The sequence below is a fragment of the Triticum aestivum genome, chromosome 7A (genome assembly GCF_018294505.1).
Source record: "Triticum aestivum cultivar Chinese Spring chromosome 7A, IWGSC CS RefSeq v2.1, whole genome shotgun sequence".
NCBI lineage: Eukaryota > Viridiplantae > Streptophyta > Magnoliopsida > Poales > Poaceae > Triticum > Triticum aestivum.
This window is the reverse complement of record NC_057812.1, coordinates 611,916,403-611,937,499: the sequence shown is the minus strand read 5'-3', so window position 1 is coordinate 611,937,499 and position 21,097 is coordinate 611,916,403. Positions and strand designations below refer to the sequence as shown.

General features: G+C 46.8%; 1 protein-coding gene across 1 annotated transcript; it reads left to right on the top strand.

The window, feature by feature from the left end:
- Positions 1 to 2,556: 2,556 nt before the first annotated feature.
- On the top strand, positions 2,557 to 6,001 carry LOC123148608 (protein PHOSPHATE STARVATION RESPONSE 3). The gene is made up of 8 exons (XM_044568075.1): positions 2,557 to 2,859; positions 3,623 to 4,340; positions 4,471 to 4,687; positions 4,782 to 4,858; positions 4,959 to 4,998; positions 5,092 to 5,161; positions 5,252 to 5,315; positions 5,457 to 6,001. Exons 2-8 carry the CDS (start codon positions 3,663 to 3,665, stop codon positions 5,673 to 5,675), a joined length of 1,365 nt encoding a protein of 454 aa, XP_044424010.1. The 5' UTR covers positions 2,557 to 2,859; positions 3,623 to 3,662; the 3' UTR covers positions 5,676 to 6,001.
- Positions 6,002 to 21,097: the final 15,096 nt, after the last annotated feature.

Genomic DNA, 21,097 nt, shown 5'->3' with positions numbered 1-21,097 from the left:
TCTACTCACATGGTTAGGATGGCAAATGTAAAAATGCCCCGACTTCTCGTATTCGCTCAACATGTGGAAGATAGCCATTGTTAAAGCATAGAAGCCGAGGAGTGGAACATTCATGGGAAGCCGGACACTACTCATTACGACAGGTACTTAGGATTTGGAGAAGAATCTGCCTTGCAATGCCGATGACAATCTGCGCGCCGGACTCATCGTCATTGAAGCCTGATTTAGGGGCTACTGAGGGAGTCCTGGATTAGGGGGTCCTCGGACAGCCGAACTATATACTTTGGCTGGACTGTTGGACTATGAAGATACAGGATTGAAGACTTCGTCCCATGTCCGGGTGGGACTCTCCTTTACGTGAAAGGCAAGTTTGGCAATTCGGATATGTAGATCTCCTCCCTTGTAACCGACTTTGTGTAACCCTAGCCCCCTCCGGTGTCTATGTAAACCGGAGGGTTTAGTCCGTAGGACAAGAACAATCATAATCATAGGCTAGCTTCTAGGGTTTAGCCTATACGATCTCGTGGTAGATCAACTCTTGTAATACTCATATCATCAAGATCAATCAAGCAGGAAGTAGGGTATTACCTCCATCGAGAGGGCCCGAACCTGGGTAAACACTGTGTCCCCCGCCTCCTGTTACCATCAGCCTTAGACGCACAGTTCGGGATCCCCTACCCGAGATCCGCCGGTTTTGACACCGACAGCCTCCATCCTGCGCCGCTCGTCCTCCTCGCTCTTGCGGTAGACCGCCGCAAGGGCCGCCTGGTCCTCCTTGCGGACGACGAGCGGGGCGGCGGCAGGCTGCAGTCGACCTCGCGCACGCCGCGACGCCTCTCCTCCTCGTGCTCGAAGGCGAACCACCTCTTCCAGTTCGACGAGTCGAAGGCATAGGTGGCGTCGCGGCGCTGCTCCGGCGTCAACAGCGCCTGCCGGCGCCGCACCTCCTCCGCGTGCGCCCTAGCCGACCGCGGCGCCGCCGGCACTGGGATCCTCTCTGGATCCAGGTGCCAGTTGTGCAGCAGGGTGACGTCGGGGTACGGCAGAGGCACGTGGTGCTGCCAGTGCCACTCCTCCTGGGGCACTGGCACGTTCACGCGCTGCCTCTGCCGGCGAGCCGGTGCTGGCAGAGGCGGGAGGAACTTCGAGGGGAAAGGGACGGCGGGGGCCTTGCTACTGCCGGCGTCGGAGAAGAGCCCCATCTCGCTGTGGTGGTGGTGGCTAGGGTTTGCCGGCGACGGGGGAGCAGAGCTGGCTAGATGTGAACGGCGAGTTTGGATGAGGATGGCCCCGCCGCACGATCGACTTAAAAAAGGACGACCGCCATCGCTGACGCATGTGCCCGTGGTCATAAATTAAGCTGATCACGTGAGCAGCGAGTAGTTGGACGGTCGCTAGGTGGGGACGCGGCGAACGCCGAGAAGGCGCGCGTGACGTCCGTTCCGCGTCCGCGCCGATGCATTTGTGGCGTAAATTTTAGTCGCAAATGCGTCGGCCCGGACACGAAGCGGACGTAATTTGGGTTTTGGTCGGCGTGTTGGGCCCCCACTTTTGTCCATGCCGACTTAAACGAACGCAGACGGACAAAATGGGTCGCCTCGTTGGAGTTGCTCTAACTAATTAGCCCCTCTCTGTTTATTTTGAGTGGCCACTTGACCACGTTACAATTATTGATCCAACCAGACCACACTAACAGAGTCACAGTCATGGCTGAGCTCACACAAGTTGCAGTTACTAATTATAAGATCAATTAGCATTTCCGTTTTCTCATACAGACAAAATGATGGGATTTGTGACTACATGTTTAGCTTAATTTGTCCGCTTTGCTTCCCTCACCAAGCACCTCGGGATCATCCTAGGTCTACACAAACCTAGTTGCCACTTGCCACTTATTCTACTCCTTAACTGACACCGATCGGCCCCGCTTATTATCCACTCTGTTTTCCAAGATGTGTCGCACTAACCACTGAATGAAGCTAAACAAAATCGCCATCGTTTTCGAGCCAGACTTTGCACTTACACACCATCCTCTTGCTCCATCATTTTTTTTAGCCTTGGCCTGAGCATGACAGCCGGGCCCGGCCGGGCCGAGCTGCTAACCATGATTCTTCCGGAGCACTCATTGTGTTGTTTTGATTGATAATATAATCCGATTCCTGGGTGGCCAATGTCGCTTGCCCTCTCGATTGCATCAGAGGTTGCCCCAGATTCCATGCATCTCACACTTTTTCTATTGTCGCTGGTTGATTAGCCCTATGCTTATGTCAGACACACTATCAGTACTAGTTTAATTTGAAGTCATGGTCGCTTGCTCCATCCATCTTACTCTTAGCAATATGCGATGCCTTTTGCTCTTAACAATCTCCCGTTTTTTCTATTATATAATTGGTTGCACTCACCAGTTACCAATGTTTTATCAAAAAGAAAAAAAAGCGCTGACAGGGAGCGTATTTTAGCTAACATCGTCAGAAAATCATGAATAATCAAAACACATATACAAAAATAGGACAAGAAAGGCTACACATTTACTCATAGGCAATCTGGAAATTTAAACAGGCCATCTGAGAGACCGAAGCAAAGCAGCCAACCAGAATAGAGTTGGAGTAGTACAAGAAAAGGTGCAGTATAGTCACCAAACACCAATGATTTCCAGGGAGAGAGATAGATAGGACTTTTTCTTAGGCCTCTCTGACTCTCTCTCTCTCCAGAGAGAGCTCTAGCCTCTAGGGAGGAGGGAGCTGCTGTTGGGTAAGAGAAGAGAAGAGAGTGGAGGCTGAATCAGATTAGCCGTACAACCCATCTCGCAGATTCTGAATCTCCTCCTCGCTCTGCTGTCCATCTTCTTCTCTGGCTATCCAGGTGAGGCTGCCTGAGGTTACACAGATCCCTCATGCATTTTATCTCATTGGTTCCCCGGCTCCAATCTACAGTAGGAGCCATGGTTCTTTGCGTTGTTCTGGCGAGATTTAACCATTCTTCTAATGGTTTTTTAGGTTTAACTATTCTGTTGGTTAGTGCTGGAATATGTGATTTGAAAGGGGGGATAAAGCTCGCTTCCTGATTTGGTTTGCCTTTTGTTTTTCCCATTTCCGGTCGATGTTCCCCTTTGTCCTCTTTCAGATTTCTGTTCCCGTTTATCCTCTCTCAGCGCTGACAGGATTTCTCACGAGCTGTGGTAAACAACAGCAATTTGTCTTTATACCATATCGAACTGCCTGCTTATTTCGATGAAAGGTGGATTTTATTTGCCCCAAATGGAGCATCAAGAAGTGTCGAACTGCCTGCTATTGTTTTTATCCCTTTTGACCTCTAATGCTCTGAATTTGGCGCCTGTGCTGTGTGTGCTGTGTGCAGTAACGGTGCTAATCACCACTACTCATTCAGATCTAATCCTGTTGCTACATCACAAATTACATCACTTGCCCAGAAGTCATGACATTGTGTGAATTAATGGTAGCTCAAGCATAAAATGCATTCTGTGGTCATAAACAAGCTCCTTCTGCATGCACACAAAATTCTTCCCGAGAAGCTTCAGTATATACATTTTCTGAATTGCATTTAAACTCTGAATGAACTGTTTGTTTGGGTAAGTACTAACAGTCATCAATTCTTGTGTCTTCAGCAGTGTATTATCAGGCCACTCACTAATCAACTGAAGCAGCATGAGCTCCCATGGTGTTGTTGCCGTGAAGCCAATCGCCACGCCGGACAAAACCACGCATTCTTATGCTTGTGGATCCACACAGTCTTCAGTTCATAAGCTGCTGGACTCTAAACTGGACCACCTTGGGCTGTTGGATGATAATCTGTCATCCACCAGTCAGTCATCAGACATCAAGACCGAGCTGATCCGAACGTCGAGCCTGGGAAGAAGCAGCCTGCCATTTAACCTTCAGAGAAGAAGCCCTGAGCCTGATCCTGAAAGTCCATTGTCTCATGTCTCGCACCCCAATTTTTCAGAGCCCATGGCCTCAAACTCTTCAACGTTCTGCACAAGTTTATTCTCATCATCTTTGACAAACTCGGCGCCTTGCCGGCGAATGGGTGCTCTGCCTTTCCTGCCTCACCCTCCCAAGTATGAGCAGCAGGTTCTCCCAGGGCAGTCATCAACCTCCTCCCTGCAGCTCAGTGGTGACACAGGCAATGTTCATGACGAGGCTGAACAGGCAGATGACATAAAAGACTTCCTCAATCTTTCTGCTGGAGATGCTTCTGATGGCAGCTTCCATGGTGAAAACCAAGCGTTTGCTTTCGCCGAGGCCGAGCAGATGGAGTTCCAGTTCTTGTCTGAGCAGCTAGGGATCGCCATCACCGATAATGAGGAGAGCCCCCAATTAGATGTGAGCCCATTGCCATTTGGTGCATTTTTATTTATTGCAGTGTGAGGGTGAAAAGCTCTCCACTGAACTTCTGCAGCATCTCTGAAACTCACTCCTAGTATTCTTCTTCATCTGATATGCTGTTGTTCAGGACATATACGACACGCCGCCGCCTCAAATGTCGTCGCTTCCGGTCTCATCCTGCTCCAACCAGATCCTGCAGAATCCAGGATCTCCGGCTAAACTGCCGCTTAGCTCGTCGCGGTCATCTTCTGGATCTGCAGCAGCTAACAAGTCAAGATTGAGGTGGACACTGGAGCTCCACGAGCGTTTCGTAGAGGCAGTGAACAAGCTCGAAGGGCCTGACAGTAAGATGGCTGCTCTGCTTTCATTTCCCAAATGTATTTATAAAATTTTCTGTTTTCCACTCTAAATAGTTCACTTCAACATCTGTTATTTCAGAAGCAACTCCCAAGGGCGTTCTGAAGCTTATGAAAGTGGAAGGCCTGACCATCTACCATGTAAAGAGTCATTTGCAGGTACTACTTCAGGGTTATTTTCCCGCTTCACTGAAAATGAAAGCAAACATGTCTTCTTCTTTTCATTGTTACTTATAGTTTGCCTGTCTTTGCTGAACAGAAGTACCGACACGCAAAGTATATTCCAGAGATCAAAGAAGGTAAACAAACCACAGAAGATAAATATTGCTCACAAGTAATCGGTATCGGCGCCTTTTGCGATTCTGAATTTTGATGCATGGTGTTGTCTGCAGAAAAGAAGGCTTCCTCGGACCTTAAGAAAGTACAACCGGGTAGCAGTGGAAGCGATCCGTTCAAAAACAAGTGAGCTCTCTGAATTATTACACCGGAGTGCATGCATAGCAAACACCTTGACCTTAGAAATTTACATCTCTTCCCTTCTCCTTTTCTTAGGAACTTGGCAGAAGCTCTACGGATGCAAATGGAGGTTCAGAAGCAGCTCCATGAACAGCTAGAGGTAGTCTAAAGCTCTGAAATGCAGTTCACTGTTGTCATGCGTGTCAGAATTCCGACATGTGTCTGAACTCTGAAGTTCATCTTAGAAAGTTGTCTGGAGATTGTCGGTTTTCTGATGATCTGCGTGCTTAATCTTGGCCAGGTGCAAAGGCAGCTGCAGCTACGCATAGAAGAACACGCGAAATACTTGCAGAGGATACTGGAAGAGCAGCAGAAGGTCGGCAGTGGCAGCTCGCTCTCACTGAAAACCCCGACGGAGCCGTCCGAGTCGACGTCGAAAGACAGAACTGAACCTGAAGAGGCCACCACCTCTTCACCTCAGACGTCCAAGAACAGCGAGGCAGGGTCCCCTTGTTCATAACAGCCGTCACATTGGCCGGTTGCTTCGCCATTGCCGGCGACTTGCGGAAGCTCATCACTCCCTCGGTGGCAGAGCTGTGGTGGCCACGATGATATACACACGAACATGGTAGTTTGAACGAACTTGAGGTTTTAGCCAGTGGTCGCCAGTGGATGCATGTATATTGTATATAACTTTCACTTTGGGAATAGGAAATGGGGGAACCAATAAGCTGATCATAGCACGGTTTTGAATTTGCATCAAGCAGTGCCCAAAGCCGAATTTGGATCAAGTGTTTGGATATTTGTTGCATTTTTTTGGATTGAAAAGATGAATTGCATTTTTCATCCCCTCTTATTTTATCGCTTTCCCAAAATGCACCTGCATCGTATATTTTCAGAATTGGCGCAGTACAAAACTGCAAACCCTCGTTCTTCTCTGTTCTCCCCCAAAAATTCAGTTTCCCCCCCAATCCGAGGCGGCCATCGTCTCCCCCCAACTTCTAGGTCTAGCGGCACGGCGGCCATCGTCTCCCCCCCAACTTCTGGTCCGGCCTACCTTGGCCGGTCCACCATTTTGGATCAGTTCGTCCTCGACAGATCTGGCGACATTTCCGGTAAAGTTCGCTCCCCTGCTCTTATCGCTGCTCTCTGGAACGTGTGGGAAAGAAGGATACGCAGTCTAGGTCAGGTGTCTGTCCTGAACGAGAGAGGAGCGAGCTCTTTAGGTTCAGGGGCGTGCCCAGGATTTCCAGATTGGGTTATATCTTTGTAACAATACCATGCCTTGTTTTTGACTTATAGCTTAATAGATTTGATAAAAAAAAACCATAGAGTACTAATCGATCAGGATTACTGAATGGAGATTGGAGAGTATAAAATTGATCATATCCTGACAACTTCCTGAAATATAATAACATTGTAGAGTACTAATTGTTCAACATATCAGGGTGTAAATATCTCAAATAATATAGAGCGGATGCGATACAGAGTGATAAGAAAGCTTAAAAATTAGATGACAACTTTACATACTTTAGTTTTTAATAAATGTGTGATTTTTCTTTCTTCTAGAAATGAGTTTAGGGTTTATAAATGAGTGATGATATCGTCATCCTTGATTCCCCCATCTTGTTTCTCAGCTTGTTATAGCTTGTTTATAAATGATAGTTGCTACCGAGAGAATCACAATTTACTGTCGCCGACTTCCTGCAGAATCATAATAGCTACCAAATGCAGGGGATTCAATTCAAATTGTAATGTACCATTGCTGACTCGCTGTTTTTCAGCTTGCGGGCTGGCGCCTGCCGGTCTGAAAAGGCGAGGCGCACTGGTTGCTGGAGGCTTGGAGCGGGGCACGTTCGAGGACTGGGAGGAGCTGACGCAAGGGCTGGTCCACACGTGAGCTTTCTCAACTCATTGCTTGTTGTCGTCGGGTTTAGAGTCTGGTCCACTTTAGACCGAGGCAGGGGCTGGGGCTGGTCCACTTTAGACCGAGGGTTTTGTGGCAGGCCGCGGTCATTCTGATCTTTGCGATGGGCAGGGGCCAGGAATAGGGCGATGCAGATGGAAATTTGTTTGGGCCTTTTTCCTTCTTTTGATGGAAACGTTTTTGGCCACTAGGCCACGTCGGAGGAGGGAGGTGGGCTGCTGCAGCTTATGGGCCGAATTATTGAATACTTTTCAAGCTTAGCCCAATTTTGATAACCCATAATAATGTGCATCATCTTATTTTTTGCGCAATGATGCACACCTAAAATAAAATGTTTAGAGTCACCAATATTATCAGTGGAATCATAAAATATATGATTTTTATGCATCAGGTGTAGGTATTGAATTTTTTAGAACAATGGGCTGCTTTCCTTAAATGTTCATTTTCCTTGCTGATATAGAAAATACTCACGTTCTATTTGTCTAGTCAAACATTTTTTATTACCTTGCATGATGCCAGGTATCAATGGACTCAATCTTTCTTAAACGGAAGCAAATCGATCATTATCCAAAAAAAGGAAAAAAATTAAATCTGGTCTAACCTAAATGATCTTGCAATTATTCTATAAATTCAAGACATTTGAGAATCTTCCTAGCTGGAAATGACAAGAAACACACAGTGCACTGTAAAATCAGACATGGAATTTTCTAAAAGACATGCACTCACAATGTAAGAACATAATCCATTCCAAGTGCAAAACAGTGCACATCATTAAGGTATTTCTACTGTAGAACATTCTATTGTGTGAGGAGATGGTTTAAAAATACAATAAGGTAACACAACCACAAAATTTGTTTTTGCAACCAACGTTCAGGGCAGACTGAGATAGTTATATACTCCTTCCTCTTTTGTCCCTTCAACTCATCCTAGGCGGTGTCGCATATCGTTTGAAGCATGCCTTCCCTAGTTCACATGCCAATTAAATAAAATAAGTATCAAAGTGACTGGGCATTTATGCAAGAGTCCAAGGAAGGAAAAAGTGCCATGTAAAACTATGTACAGATGAAAGAATGGTACTTTTCTTGTATCTTGTAACAGTGCATGCAGATGAAACAATGGTACTATTGTTATATCTTATAATGGATAATAGAACATTGTTTCTCCTTTTATGACATACTAGCAAACATGCACATGTGTTCAACGGGAGAAAAGAATCATATGCCACTACCCTAATAAGCATGCCTCAAGGACCCCTCCCCCAGTCCCTGTCCTCCATTTCAATAGTGTCCCATCCGTGTCGCCGCTTATCCTCCTTTCTGCCCTTGCCAAAGATGGGTGAACTGTCCACCTGATCACTCGTGAGGGCCGCCCTCCGTGAATCCCTCTCCACACATGTTCCATACACCGTCCCTTGCACTTAGTCCATACACCGCCCCTCATACTTCCGCTCGCTTTTGACTGTGGACTTGTTTCATGGGAGGGTAGGTTGCTCCTGTCCCTGCATGCCACCTTCCCACCATGCATGTTCGCAACTAATATATGTATTAAGAAATACATTACATGGCAATCAATAATGAGCATTAGGTAAGAAATTACCCGTGCTTCTCTACGGAGCAAACACCAGTTGCCATGAACCAAGCGACAAATGACTAAAAGAATTAAACATATGATTAAGTGATATGCATAAGGTCAATAAAACCTTGGAGAGTAGCAACATTCATGAGGTTTGAGGATTCATGACTGATAACTCAAACCCAAATAAGTAGAACAGATACACAACAAAAGTTTTTGTTCGCTTTTATGTTCATTACGTACCCTAGCATGGCAAAAACAAAAATCTCGGAGTCCGTAGTCCATCATCAAGCTAGTCGGTGGATTTTGAAGGACTCGAGCAACTCCTCCCCATTGGCGTCAGGCCATGTTGAAAGCACAAGTGCTCCCTGGATGGTTTTGGTAATTAATGTCAACATATCTCTTGTTGGACTAATGTTTTTATCTAGTATATTTCAGATAAGTTCAACAGATGGAGTGGCATGGACAAGAGGATGTGGAACCTCTTCAAGATGCTAAGGACAAATGATTGGCTCAAGCTCAAAAGCTCAAGGCTCTACATTTTCAGTTTAGTGATCCAAGATCACATTGAGTCCTTAGGAAAGCCAATACTATTAAAAGGGGATGAGGTGTTGCCTAATGGCTTGCTTGCTCAAAGTGCTTAGTGATATGCTCCAAAGCCCTCAACCACTTTCTTATATCCACATATGTCCCAAATCAAAAGTCAAACTCGGCCCTACCGATTTGATACATCCGGCGCCACCGAGTTCACTTGACATAGCCACTGCCAAAAATCTTAATCAATTCGGTCTCACCGATGGGATCTCGGTCTCACCGAGATGGGCTTGCAAACTCTCTGTTTCCTGTTGCAATTATTTCGGTCCCACCGAGATAAGCAATCGGCCCCCCTGAGTTTGCCTGACCAACTCTCTGTTTTGCTTATTACCAAAATCGGTCTCACCGAGTTTGTGTAATTGGTTAAACTGAGATGAAGTTTTACCCTAACCCTAGCACATCGGCCCCACCGAGTTGATCATATCGGTCCCACCGAAATGCCTAATGGTCACTGAGGGAGTCCTGGATTAGGGGGTCTCCGGACAGCCAGACTATATCCTTTGGCCGGACTGTTGGACTATGAAGATACAAGATTGAAGAGTTCCTCTCGTGTCCGGATGGGACTCTACTTGGCGTGGAAGGCAAGCTAGGCAATACGGATATGTATATCTCCTCCTTTGTAACCGACCTTGTGTAACCCTAGCACTCTCCGGTGTCTATATAAACCAGAGGGTTTTAGTCCGTAGGACAACATACAAGCATACCATAGGCTAGCTTCTAGGGTTTAGCCTCTCTGATCTCGTGGTAGATCTACTCTTGTACTACCCATATCATCAATATTAATCAAGCAGGACGTAGGGTTTTACCTCCATCAAGAGGGCCCGAACCTGGGTAAAACATTATGTCCTCTGCCTCCTGTTACCATCCGCCTTACACGCACAGTTCGGGACCCCCTACCCGAGATCCGCCGGTTTTGACACCGACATTGGTGCTTTCATTGAGAGTTCATCTGTGCCGTCGCCAGAAGGAAGAATGTCTCGTCTCGTATTTAAAGATGATACTACTGTTGGGGGAGCTTTGGCTGTCGGCCAAACTCTCCGGCTAGGCGGGTTCATCATGACCGCCTGTTCGGCCGCCGCGCCGACGATGAATTCTCGGGTCATCGAAAACAGCCTTCACGTCAAATCGGCACTCGCCGAACAGATGGATCCAATGGAGCTCTCCTCCTTAAACGAGCTCTTGGATTGCATCGCCGCCTTGGGAGTCTCTACAGACTATGATCGGATTGGGCTTAAACCCGATCAAAGGGAGATTAACTCTCCACCGGTCACCCATCATATTGCAGTGGTGGAGGAACAATGCGGCGACCTTTCCTCTATCCCGAGGACCAAATATGTTCGGATTCCCGAGCTCTCCGAGCCGGACGCCCGTTCGCGGGAGGACAACATCCAATCCCTGAACTTAGAGTCAGGCAACGGACCAGGAGTAGCGGGTAACATCCCGGAACCGGAACTTCCAAAATTGGAAACTCCTCGGCCCTTGGATCCCAGACCGGGTAGGGGTTTTGATTCAATTCCACCCACCCACCCAAACACAAGCGACCTTTCCCATATCAGGCAAGAGCCCCAGGAAACAGTACATCACTACTGGGCCAGATTCCTCCTTGCGGTGAACAAGGTTAAGGACTGTCGCGAGGAAGACGCAATCTTTTTTTTACGCAATAATTGCACGGACAAGGGAATCCTTAACGCCATAAATCGCCGTGAGATAACACGCTTCACTGACTTAGCGCCATAGTACGAAAGTACTGTGCGATGGAAAGTGCCTGGAAAACCGAAACAAACTTTTGGGATAATCCGGCCCTGAACACAAACCCAGTCCGAAATAAAAGGGTGCATTATCACAATACACCCGGGTTAACTACCAAAAAGCAAAAACCCTCTACGGGGCAAGGAACTGTACTGGAGGGATGGCTCAACGGATCCTGCAAAATTCATAGTACAGCGGATGCAATACCAACGCACAACCTTAGAGCATGTTGGATACTCCGGCAGGTGGCCAAAAGTGGTGAGGATCTACTTCTCCCAAATACCACAGAGCACCATCCCGTGGACAACAATACGGTGTTAACGGTCTTTGAGACCTTCGCGTCGAATAATAGACGCAAGCGAACACTCCGTAGCATGGCGGAAATCTGCCACATAGCAGCAATAAATCCATGGAGTAACACGGCTATTACCTTCAATGCCAGTGACGAACCTAAATTCCGAACAGCCCGAGCACCAGCCGCACTGGTCCTCAGTCCAATCGTGGACGACTTTCGACTCACCAAGGTACTCATGGACGGCGGCAGCGGATTAAACCTCATCTATGAGGAAACTCTTCAAAAGATGGAAATAGACTGGAGCCGCATTGAGCAAAGTAGCACAACCTTTAGAGGAATCATCCCCAGTCGGGAAGCACGTTGTGCTGGGAAAATCACACTAGATGTGGTATTCGGCACGCCGGATAATTACAGGCCCGAAGAAATTACATTCCAAGTGGCCCGTTCAGCAGTGGTTATCACGCTCTTTTAGGACGGGAGGCATTCACAATCTTCCAAGCCATACCCCATTACGGGTACATGAATCTCAAAATTCCCGGGCACAACGGAATCATCACTCTCGCCAGCGATCCGGACACAGCACTCCACGCCGAAAACAAAACAACCGCATTGGCCCTCGAGGCATTATCCGAAGCCCTCTCGGTCGAGGAATTAACTACGCTACGCTCCACAGTGGACAGGGACGACGTGATACTCGACAAGAGATCCAAGTCTACCTCTTTTAAACCAGCGGATGAAATAGTCAAATTCCAAGTCCACCCAACTGACCCTACAAAATAGCCTCCATCGGGGCACAACTAAGCCCCGCTGTGGACGCTGCACTACGAGAGTTCCTGCGTGAGAACTGGGACATATTCGCCTGGCATCCCTCAGACATGCCAGGAATCCCACGCAGACTGGCCGAGCATAGCCTCAATATCCTAAAGGGATTCAAGTCGGTCAAGCAAGCTCTTCGGCATTTCTCTGAACCTAAGAGACATGCCATGGGAGAGGAACTAGCCAAGTTATTGGAGGCCGGATTCATCAAAGAAATAAAACACCCGGACTGGCTAGCAAACCTGGTGATGGTACCAAAGAAGGACAAATCCTGGCGCCTTTTGTCGACTTCAAAGACCTTAATAAAGCTTTCCCAAAGGATCCCTTCCCCCTCCCACGCATCGATCAAATCATTGATGCTACTGCAGGACACAAGTCATTGTGTTTCCTCGACGCATACTCCGGTTACCACCAAATCAAGATGACGGAGTCCGACCAAGCCGCAACGGCATTCGTCACACCATACGGTCCCTTCTATTTTAACACAATGCCTTTTGGGCTCAAAAACGCCGGCGCAACATATCAGCGCATGATTCAGACATGTCTGGAGAAACAAATCGGCAAAACAGTAGAGGCATACGTAGACGATGCGGTCGTCAAAACCAAACACGTCGACTCTTTGATAGACGACTTGAGGCTCACATTCGACAACCTCCGAACATATGACATCATGCTCAATCTGAAAAAATGCGTTTTCGGCGTACCAGCCGAAAAGCTCCTGGGATTCATTGTCTCCAGTAGAGGTATTGAAGCTAATCCGGCCAAAATCCGAGTGTTGTCACAGTTGGCTACCCCAACAGACCTCAAACAAATCCAGAAGCTAACTGGATGCGTGGCGGCTCTAAGCCGCTTTATCTCTCGCTTGGGAGAAAAGGCTTTACCCCTTTATCGCCTCCTTCGGCGCACCGAACACTTCGAGTGGACGAACGCGGCCACAGCCGGATTGGAAGAAATAAAGGCCATTCTGGCAACCAACCCGATCCTGGCCGCACCAAACATCAGCGAACCAATGATGTTGTACATTGCGGCAACTCATCAAGTTGTAAGCGCGGTGCTCGTTGTCGAACGGGAAGTGGACAGACACAAATTCCCTCTTCAAAGGCCGGTATACTATGTATCCACTGTCCTCACTCCATGCAAATCACAGTACCCACATTACCAAAAAATAGCATATGCGGTATTCATGGCATCGCGGAAACTGTGACACTACTTTCAAGAGTGTTTGATTACAGCAGCCTCGGAAGTGCCACTTAATGATATTATCAACAACCGTGATGCTACGGGCCGGATTACCAAATGGGCCATTGAGCTCCTCCCATTCGACATAACATACAAACCTCGCCGAGCCATTAAATCGCAAGTACTGGCTGACTTCGCCACCGAATGGACGGAGGCCGAACTCCCTAAAGAGTACGGCGCATACTCCAATTGGATCTTGCACTTCGACGATTCTAAAATGCTGGCCGGTCTAGGGGCTAGCGTCGTCCTGACGTCCCCAACCGGAGATACCGTTCGGTACATACTGCAAATATTGTATACAAATTCCAACAATGCAGCCGAATACGAAGCTCTGTTGCATGGTCTTCGGATGGCAGTCTCCATGGGCATTCAATGCCTGGAGGTGCATGCGGATTCAAACCTCGCAATATCCCAAATAAACGGAGATTTCGACGCCAAGGATCCGAAAATGGCGGCCTATCGAAATGTCGTCCTAAAAATGTCAGCTCGGTTCGAAGGACTCGAATTTCACCATGTGGCTCAGGAAAACAATTAGGCGGCGGATATCCTCGCCCGCATCGGCGCAAAACGCGACGCGGTCCCCCCCCAACATATTTCTGGAAAGGCTCTTCAAGCCATCCGTAGCATGGGAAGGGGACACCGGTAACAACAGTCCGGACCCGGCCAAAATACGCGATACCGAACTCTCTGACACAATCGGAGGCTCCACCGCCGAAATAACACCTTCAGCCCACGAAATAATGGCCATTATTGCCCCGTGGACAGAACCATTCCTGGCCTACCTAACTAGACAGGAACTTCCGGGGGACCAAAATGAGGCATGCCGCGCAGTGCGGTGATCCAAGGCCTACAGGGTCCATGAGGGAGAATTGTACAAGAAAGGCACTACCGGAGTCCTTCAAAGGTGCATCTCCGAAGAGGAAGGGCGGAATCTTCTGGCAGAAATTCACGCCGGACTCGGCGGTCATCACGCTGTAGCCCGGGCTCTTGTAAGCAAAGCCTTTCATACAGGATTCTTTTGGCCAACGGCCCGGGCAGACGCACAAGACTTGGTCCAATGTTGCGCCGGTTGCCAGCTCTTTGCAAATCAAAGCCACATGCCACCCACCGCCCTCCAAACAATCCCCATTACATGGCCCTTTGCGGTCTGGGGGCTTGACATGGTTGGACCCCTTAAAGGGGGAACCCACAAGAAAAAATACTTATTGGTCATGGTGGATAAATTCACCAAATGGATAGAAGCCAATCCTGTTAAAACAATTGAATCCGGACCGGTGATAGATTTCATATCCGGGGTTGCACACTGTTATGGCGTCCCCCACAGCATCATCACTGATAATGGCACGAACTTCACGACCGATGAGGTAAAACTCTGGTGCAGCAAAATGGGCATCAAGCTCGATTATGCCTCAGTCTATCACCCACAAACCAACGGTCAAGTCAAGCGAGCAAACGGTCTTATAATGAGCGGCATCAAACCTAGATTAGTGCATTCCTTAACGGAGTCTAACACGCACTGGGTAGAGGAGCTCGACTCCGTACTCTGGGGGCTGTGGACCACGCCGAATCGTAGTACCGGATATACACCCTTCTTTATGGTGTACGGCGCAGAGGCAGTCTTGCCCTGTGACATAATTCATGACTCACCTAGAGTGCGCATGTACGAAGAAAGAGAAGCCGAGCTCGATTGGCAGGACAGTCTGGACACCTTGGAGGAGGAGCGCGACGTAGCCAGAGCCCGTTCCACATTTTACCAGCAATAGGCTCGCAGATACCAAAGCAGAGAAGTACGGGCCAAAACTTATAACGTTGGCGAACTAGTTCTACGCCTGCCGGATAAGAAAAAGAACAAGCTCGAGCCCAAATGGGAAGGTCCCTTCATTATTGACCAAGTTCTGACCGGTGGAGCGTACCGACTGCAGGATGCATCGACTAGTCGACTTGAGCCGAAACCATGGAACGTGGCCAGGCTCCGAAGATTCTACGCCTAGCACCGGACTCTATGTTAGTCCCCTCCCTTTGTCCATTTTTTCACAAATACATTATCTGTCTTGTTTTCCTTTCTTTCTTTCTTTTCTTATTTCTCTAGGCCTTCAAGGGTCACCTTGTGCCCTGTTTGCACATTATAGATGCGCTAGCCGCACTCTTCATACCTGGGGGCTTCCTTCACAGAAGCTTAAATTATTTATCCGGGCTTCATGCCCAACACATGTGTTCTACTTCTGCATGTACCTTTTTTCACCATTATATGCATCCATATGACTTAAGTTTTGGCCAAGCTGGGTTGCCTGGCTCTTGTATTTATGCCCTACGTTCCCGTTGATTCGGCTAGGGCATAAGGGGAGCACCTCTGCGATTGTTACTGCCGGGTCAGCCAAATGTGTACCTCAGACTGGGTGAAGCCGAAAGTTAGCGTTCTTAAGGGAATATTCGGTCGGTGAACAAAAGATGATTTTTATTTATTGTCCATATCTGACCCCAGATGCTTTTTTTGCGTTTCTTATCGCAGTCCGGACATACACTTTGGGGCATGCTTACCCAGGGAAAGGAACCCTTAATGGAACTATTCTCCCTGGAAGATGTTTCTTACTACCCATGTAATATAACATAACTAGTTGGGCACTTGTCTAATAAAGCACTAATGAGCCCTACGCCTGGTCTCCATGCATACCCCAGTTTTATATATCTGAGCGGGTATTCGGATTCACTCCGGACTATCAGGCCTGGAGGTTGAAGCGAAAAGGTCCGCAACGACAAATGATCTACAATCCGGCTAGAAGGCATTATACATGTCGCTTTAATTACATAGTCATGCGGACTGACTAAATTCCTCCTCTATACCATCCAATAGGCGGTCCAACTTACAATCCTGTTGAGAATACTTTGCGGCTAATTCTACTTGCCCATAAACTAAGCTAACGGGGATCTCTTTTCCGTTGGGCCCCACAGGTCCGACCTCGGCCATGTGATTCAGGTCTCCCTTGGTATACCGTGTCTTCACCATGGCCCAGGCTTCTCTGGCACCCTGTCGGCAGACTGATATCTTCCATAAACGGAAGTGCCGCCGTGCTTCCTTCAGCTTCTCCGCAAGCTCTGCAACGCCTTCTGGTAGGGAGATGGCCGGCCACAAGGCCTGGGCAACGCCCTCCATCACCTGCCGAACTTGTTCATGCAGATGTGACAGCTCGGACAGAAGATCACCCGCAGACCCGGGCATTTCCTCCGCGGGACGACCCGTCAGCATACCTACAGACATAACGCTGTTAGTCGACTTCTTCGCCGAACTCCTTTAGCAGGATTCGTTCAAGCACTTACTAAAAATGCCGCGCCGAAGCCGCTTATTCTCCTTCTCGGAGTCCGCACAAAAAAAACACTTCCGTGATGATACGTGTTTGTCACAGTAGGTCGGTTTTTTTGTCATGCATGTACATCCATGACAAATTTATGACAGAATCAAGATAGTCATACCTGTGCTGTCGTAGAAGTGTTCCATGACATTACCAAAATTATCATCATGGAAGTGTCCACTTCCATGATGATAAATCGCGCGTCACAGAAGTTCTTTCATCAAGGGTGACCGACACGTGGCATCCACCATAACGGAACACCGTTAAGCTATCGGGTCGGGTTTTGGATCCGATAACCCGTTAACAGCCCCGACCAATGGGAAATTTCCACATGTAAAATTCTTATTGGCCGGACAAAACACGTGTCAGCTTGTCAGTGGGTCAGATAGGCGCCTATGATACGTCGACACATGACACGGCCCAACAGAGGCCCATTCCTGTGAAAAGGCCGGCCCGTTTGACTTGGTAAAAAGCTGGCAGGCCGGCCCATAGAAAGCCTGTTAACGGCCTGTTCGAATATAGCCCATTTACAGCCCGCTAACCCAAGGCCCGTTACGCCCTATCCGAATTAGGCCCAGTAGCGTCATCTGGGCCATCCAATATGATTCCAGCCCATTTTCACTTCTGGCCCATGTATGGCCCATGACGTCTTTCGGTCCATATGAGGCCCTATGTAACTCTTGGCCTACTAACGGCCTGTGGTGAAACTGGCCCATAATGAACAGTGTATCACTTTACACCCATTAACGGCCCATGGTGAAACTGGCCCGTAATGAACAGTGTATCACTTTATACCCATTAACGACCCGTTATTCCGTTGGGCCATTTCCAGCCCATGTTATCTTTCGGCCTTCTCAGAGCCCATTTATTCTTGGGCTCATTTCCAGCATTCGTTTACTTACGGCCCGTTACTGTCATTTTCTGCTTGTGGGCCAAATAGCCCGTGGTTATAGTCGGCCCGTTTGTGGTCCGTTAATACGTTGGGCCGATTTCATAGCGTCATCAAATACATACTATTAACGATGGCCCGTTATGGTCGGCCCATGAATGGACGATTCCAACTCTAGCCCGTTTACAACCATAATGCGGTCTGTTTGGCCCATGTTTGGCCAATCGATTATACGGCCCGTATAAGGCCCATTGATAATACGGCCCATAGAAGGCCCATTGTTTCTACGGCCCGTAGAAGGCCCATTGTTTCTATGACCCGTAGAAGGCCCACTGTTTCTACGGCCAGTAGGAGGCCCAGTGTCACTACAGTAAATATTAGCCCATGGTTATTGTGGCCTAGTTTTTAAAAATAGGTTATTGCAGCCACTAGCTAACCGCGGAAAAAGAACTGCAATGACTACAAGCAAACAAATAAACAAGACAACAAGGAAATAAATACGCAAGCAACTAACGCTAGGCTATCACGGCTATTACACATATTACATCCACTGGGCATCAAAGTTCGCCACCAGTGCAAATATAGGGAACAAAGCAGCATATCATATACACTGGTTGTCAAAGTTGTCGACCAGCGCAAATAAACGCCGTAGCAAAACAAATCCAGAACTGAAACCACTTCAGAAGATCTCAAGAAACAATATCCTGGGTACCCATAATGCTGGCAAGATGCTTAGCAAGCTTATTAACTTTCTCTTGTTTGGCGCTTAAATCCTCCAGTGCTTGTTGTTGCACCAGAAAATATGCATCTGAATTCTGCAGGGACTTCCTCAGTCCTTCAGCTTCCTGTTGCAGCACATCTGATCGATGTCTTTTAACTTGAAGTTGAGACTCAAGAAGACGAACTGATTCAGGCAGCGAGTTCGAAGAGCTTGTGCCAGCAGTAGTGGCTAGTAACTCGAACACTACATCAAGACAGGACTTTTGGGTTCCCTCACCGTCGTCAAGATAGTTTTTATCAGCTTTCTTGGAGACCAACAGGGATGTCTCACTATCTTGAACCTTATCTGCATTACTTCCTTTACCATTGGATAACGCGGTACTGTTCTCCAATATTTTGTCCGCATTCTAAAAGAGAAACAAGAAGACACATCACATGTTTACCATGTTGTATATGAAACTCATTTTAGTAAATGAGTTCAGTAGTAAAGTGGACAGGATAACAGCATGAAACAAACATATATCTATGTACCATGGTCACTTTATGGTCTATATCATTCTAGTTTTTGTTGCCAAATCAAGATAGAGACACAGTTCAAATAATATTTGTTCAAGACAAAGCAGAATAGACATAATATAAGTGTGGGCAACTATAGAGCAATAACAACACTTGTAATGTGCATGACATGAGAACATAACTGTTTATTCAATTAAAACTGAAATCAACATTGAGCAGGTTACAACAACAAACTAGTTAAAGAAACAAGTTTAAAACATACTTATTGCGCCATTGGAGTTTCAATTCCATCCTTCAAATTTGAAAATAGTTGGTATGAGTAAATACAGTCATGCAAGAGCAAAGGAGTATGAACCATAGCTACAGAACCTGACCTGAGAACAAATCTTCTTCTCCTTTAAGCGTTGAGTTGGGATTCGAAGTGGTGGTCCTCGTGCTTTGGGCACTGCAGTTCCCTTACTAACCGCTCATGTTTGGGTGCTCTGTGGTGGAGACGGTGCTGTGTCAACTGGAACTGGGTTACTATCTGCCGGGGTTGGGGTTAGAAGGGGTGTAGCTGGTTCTCTGTCCAACTGGGTAGGGGTACAATCTGCGAGAGTCTGGATTATGTGCGGTGGATCTGGTCCTTGGGCAAGTACAACCGTGGTTCTATCTGCATCAACTGGTAGCACTATCTTTTCTGAAGACCGTGTTGTTACTCCATTAGATACTGCCATCACGCTCTCCAATTCAAATGGCTGATAAACGAGAAAAGTAATTGAAAGTATAGACATTGTATGATAGACAGGTGCAATGGATAGTGGGGAATAAAAGAGGGCATGAAATAATTCATATTTATGTTGTCTAACCAAACAGGATAGCATGACACAATTTCACATATATGATGGCTAACTAAACAGGATAGCATGACACAATTTCACATTATGATGGCTAACTAAAAAAGATGGAAAGACATAGTTCAAAATATGAGACTATGTAAACAGGATGACATGACATAACTATATAATGTGTTTATTAAATAGGTTGGCATGCCATAATTCACATACATTCACGGATAGAATGCCATAATTCAAAATATGATGACTATAAACACTAAACAGGATGAGATGATATAACTATATGATGTATTTATTAAATGGGTTGCCATGCCATAATTCAGATAGATGATGTGTATGTACTATGTAAACATGATGGCGTGATATAATTCAAATATATGATTTATATACTAAGCAAGTAAGCAGATGGCAATCCATATATGATGTAAAAACTAAGCAATGCAAGACAACATGCATGACATGGGTAATATAACCCTGCCAAGTTTGAGCATAGACCTTAGGGGGAAAATATGACTGGTCATCAGTCTCTGAATCCTCCTCTGAGGAGCTCTCTGTAACCAGCAAGATGTCTGCTTCAGCAGGTAGCATTGTCTGCTCTGAATACCTTGTTTTCACTCCAGATACTTCCATCACCGCTTCAAATGGCTGATGCATAGGAAGAGTAGTTGAATATACAAACGTTTTCGACAAATGGAACACGTAATACAAAAAAATGATAGCATTATATAATTCACATATATGATGATTGGCTAAACAACATGGCATTGCATAATTCACATATATAATGCCTTTGCAACAAGATAGCATTGTATAATTCACATATATAATGTCTTGCAACAAGATGGCAATGCATAATTCACATATATGGTAATTAGACACTGAACATGTGGCATTCACACAAAGCATGTCTAAACTAATCAAATGACATAGCAATGCGAGACACCATACGCACGATATGGGCAACATAACCCTGCCAAGTTAGAGCATACACCTCGGGGGGGGGGGTGGAATAGGACTGGTCATCTGTCTCTGAATCCTCCTCTGAGGAGCTATCCGTAACCAGCGAGATATGCGCTTCGTCAGATAGCATAGTCTGCTCTGAAGACCTTGTTTTCACTCCAGAATTTGCCATCATCGTGTCAAATGGCTGATGCACACGAAGAGCAGTTGAATGTAATAACATTTTTGACAAATGTAATATGTAACCAAAAAAAAGGATGGCCTGATATAATTTACATATAAGATGACTGGCTAAGCAGGATGGCATTGCAAAATTCACATATATGATGCCTGGCTAAACAAGATGGCGTTGCATAATTCACATAAATGATGAATAAACTAAACAGATGGCATTCGCACAAAGGATGTCTAAACTAAGCAGATGACATATTTGATGTATAAAGTAAGCAATGCAAGACACCGTATGCATGATATAACCAACA

Bases quoted from the DNA above. Each gene is read 5' to 3' on its own strand.
- LOC123148608 (XM_044568075.1), top strand. From the start codon at position 3,663: ATGAGCTCCCATGGTGTTGTTGCCGTGAAGCCAATCGCCACGCCGGAC. The intron at 4,688-4,781 runs GTAAGATGGCTG...CTGTTATTTCAG, and splicing joins CAAGCTCGAAGGGCCTGACA to AAGCAACTCCCAAGGGCGTT. The intron at 5,316-5,456 runs GTAGTCTAAAGC...AATCTTGGCCAG, and splicing joins AGCTCCATGAACAGCTAGAG to GTGCAAAGGCAGCTGCAGCT.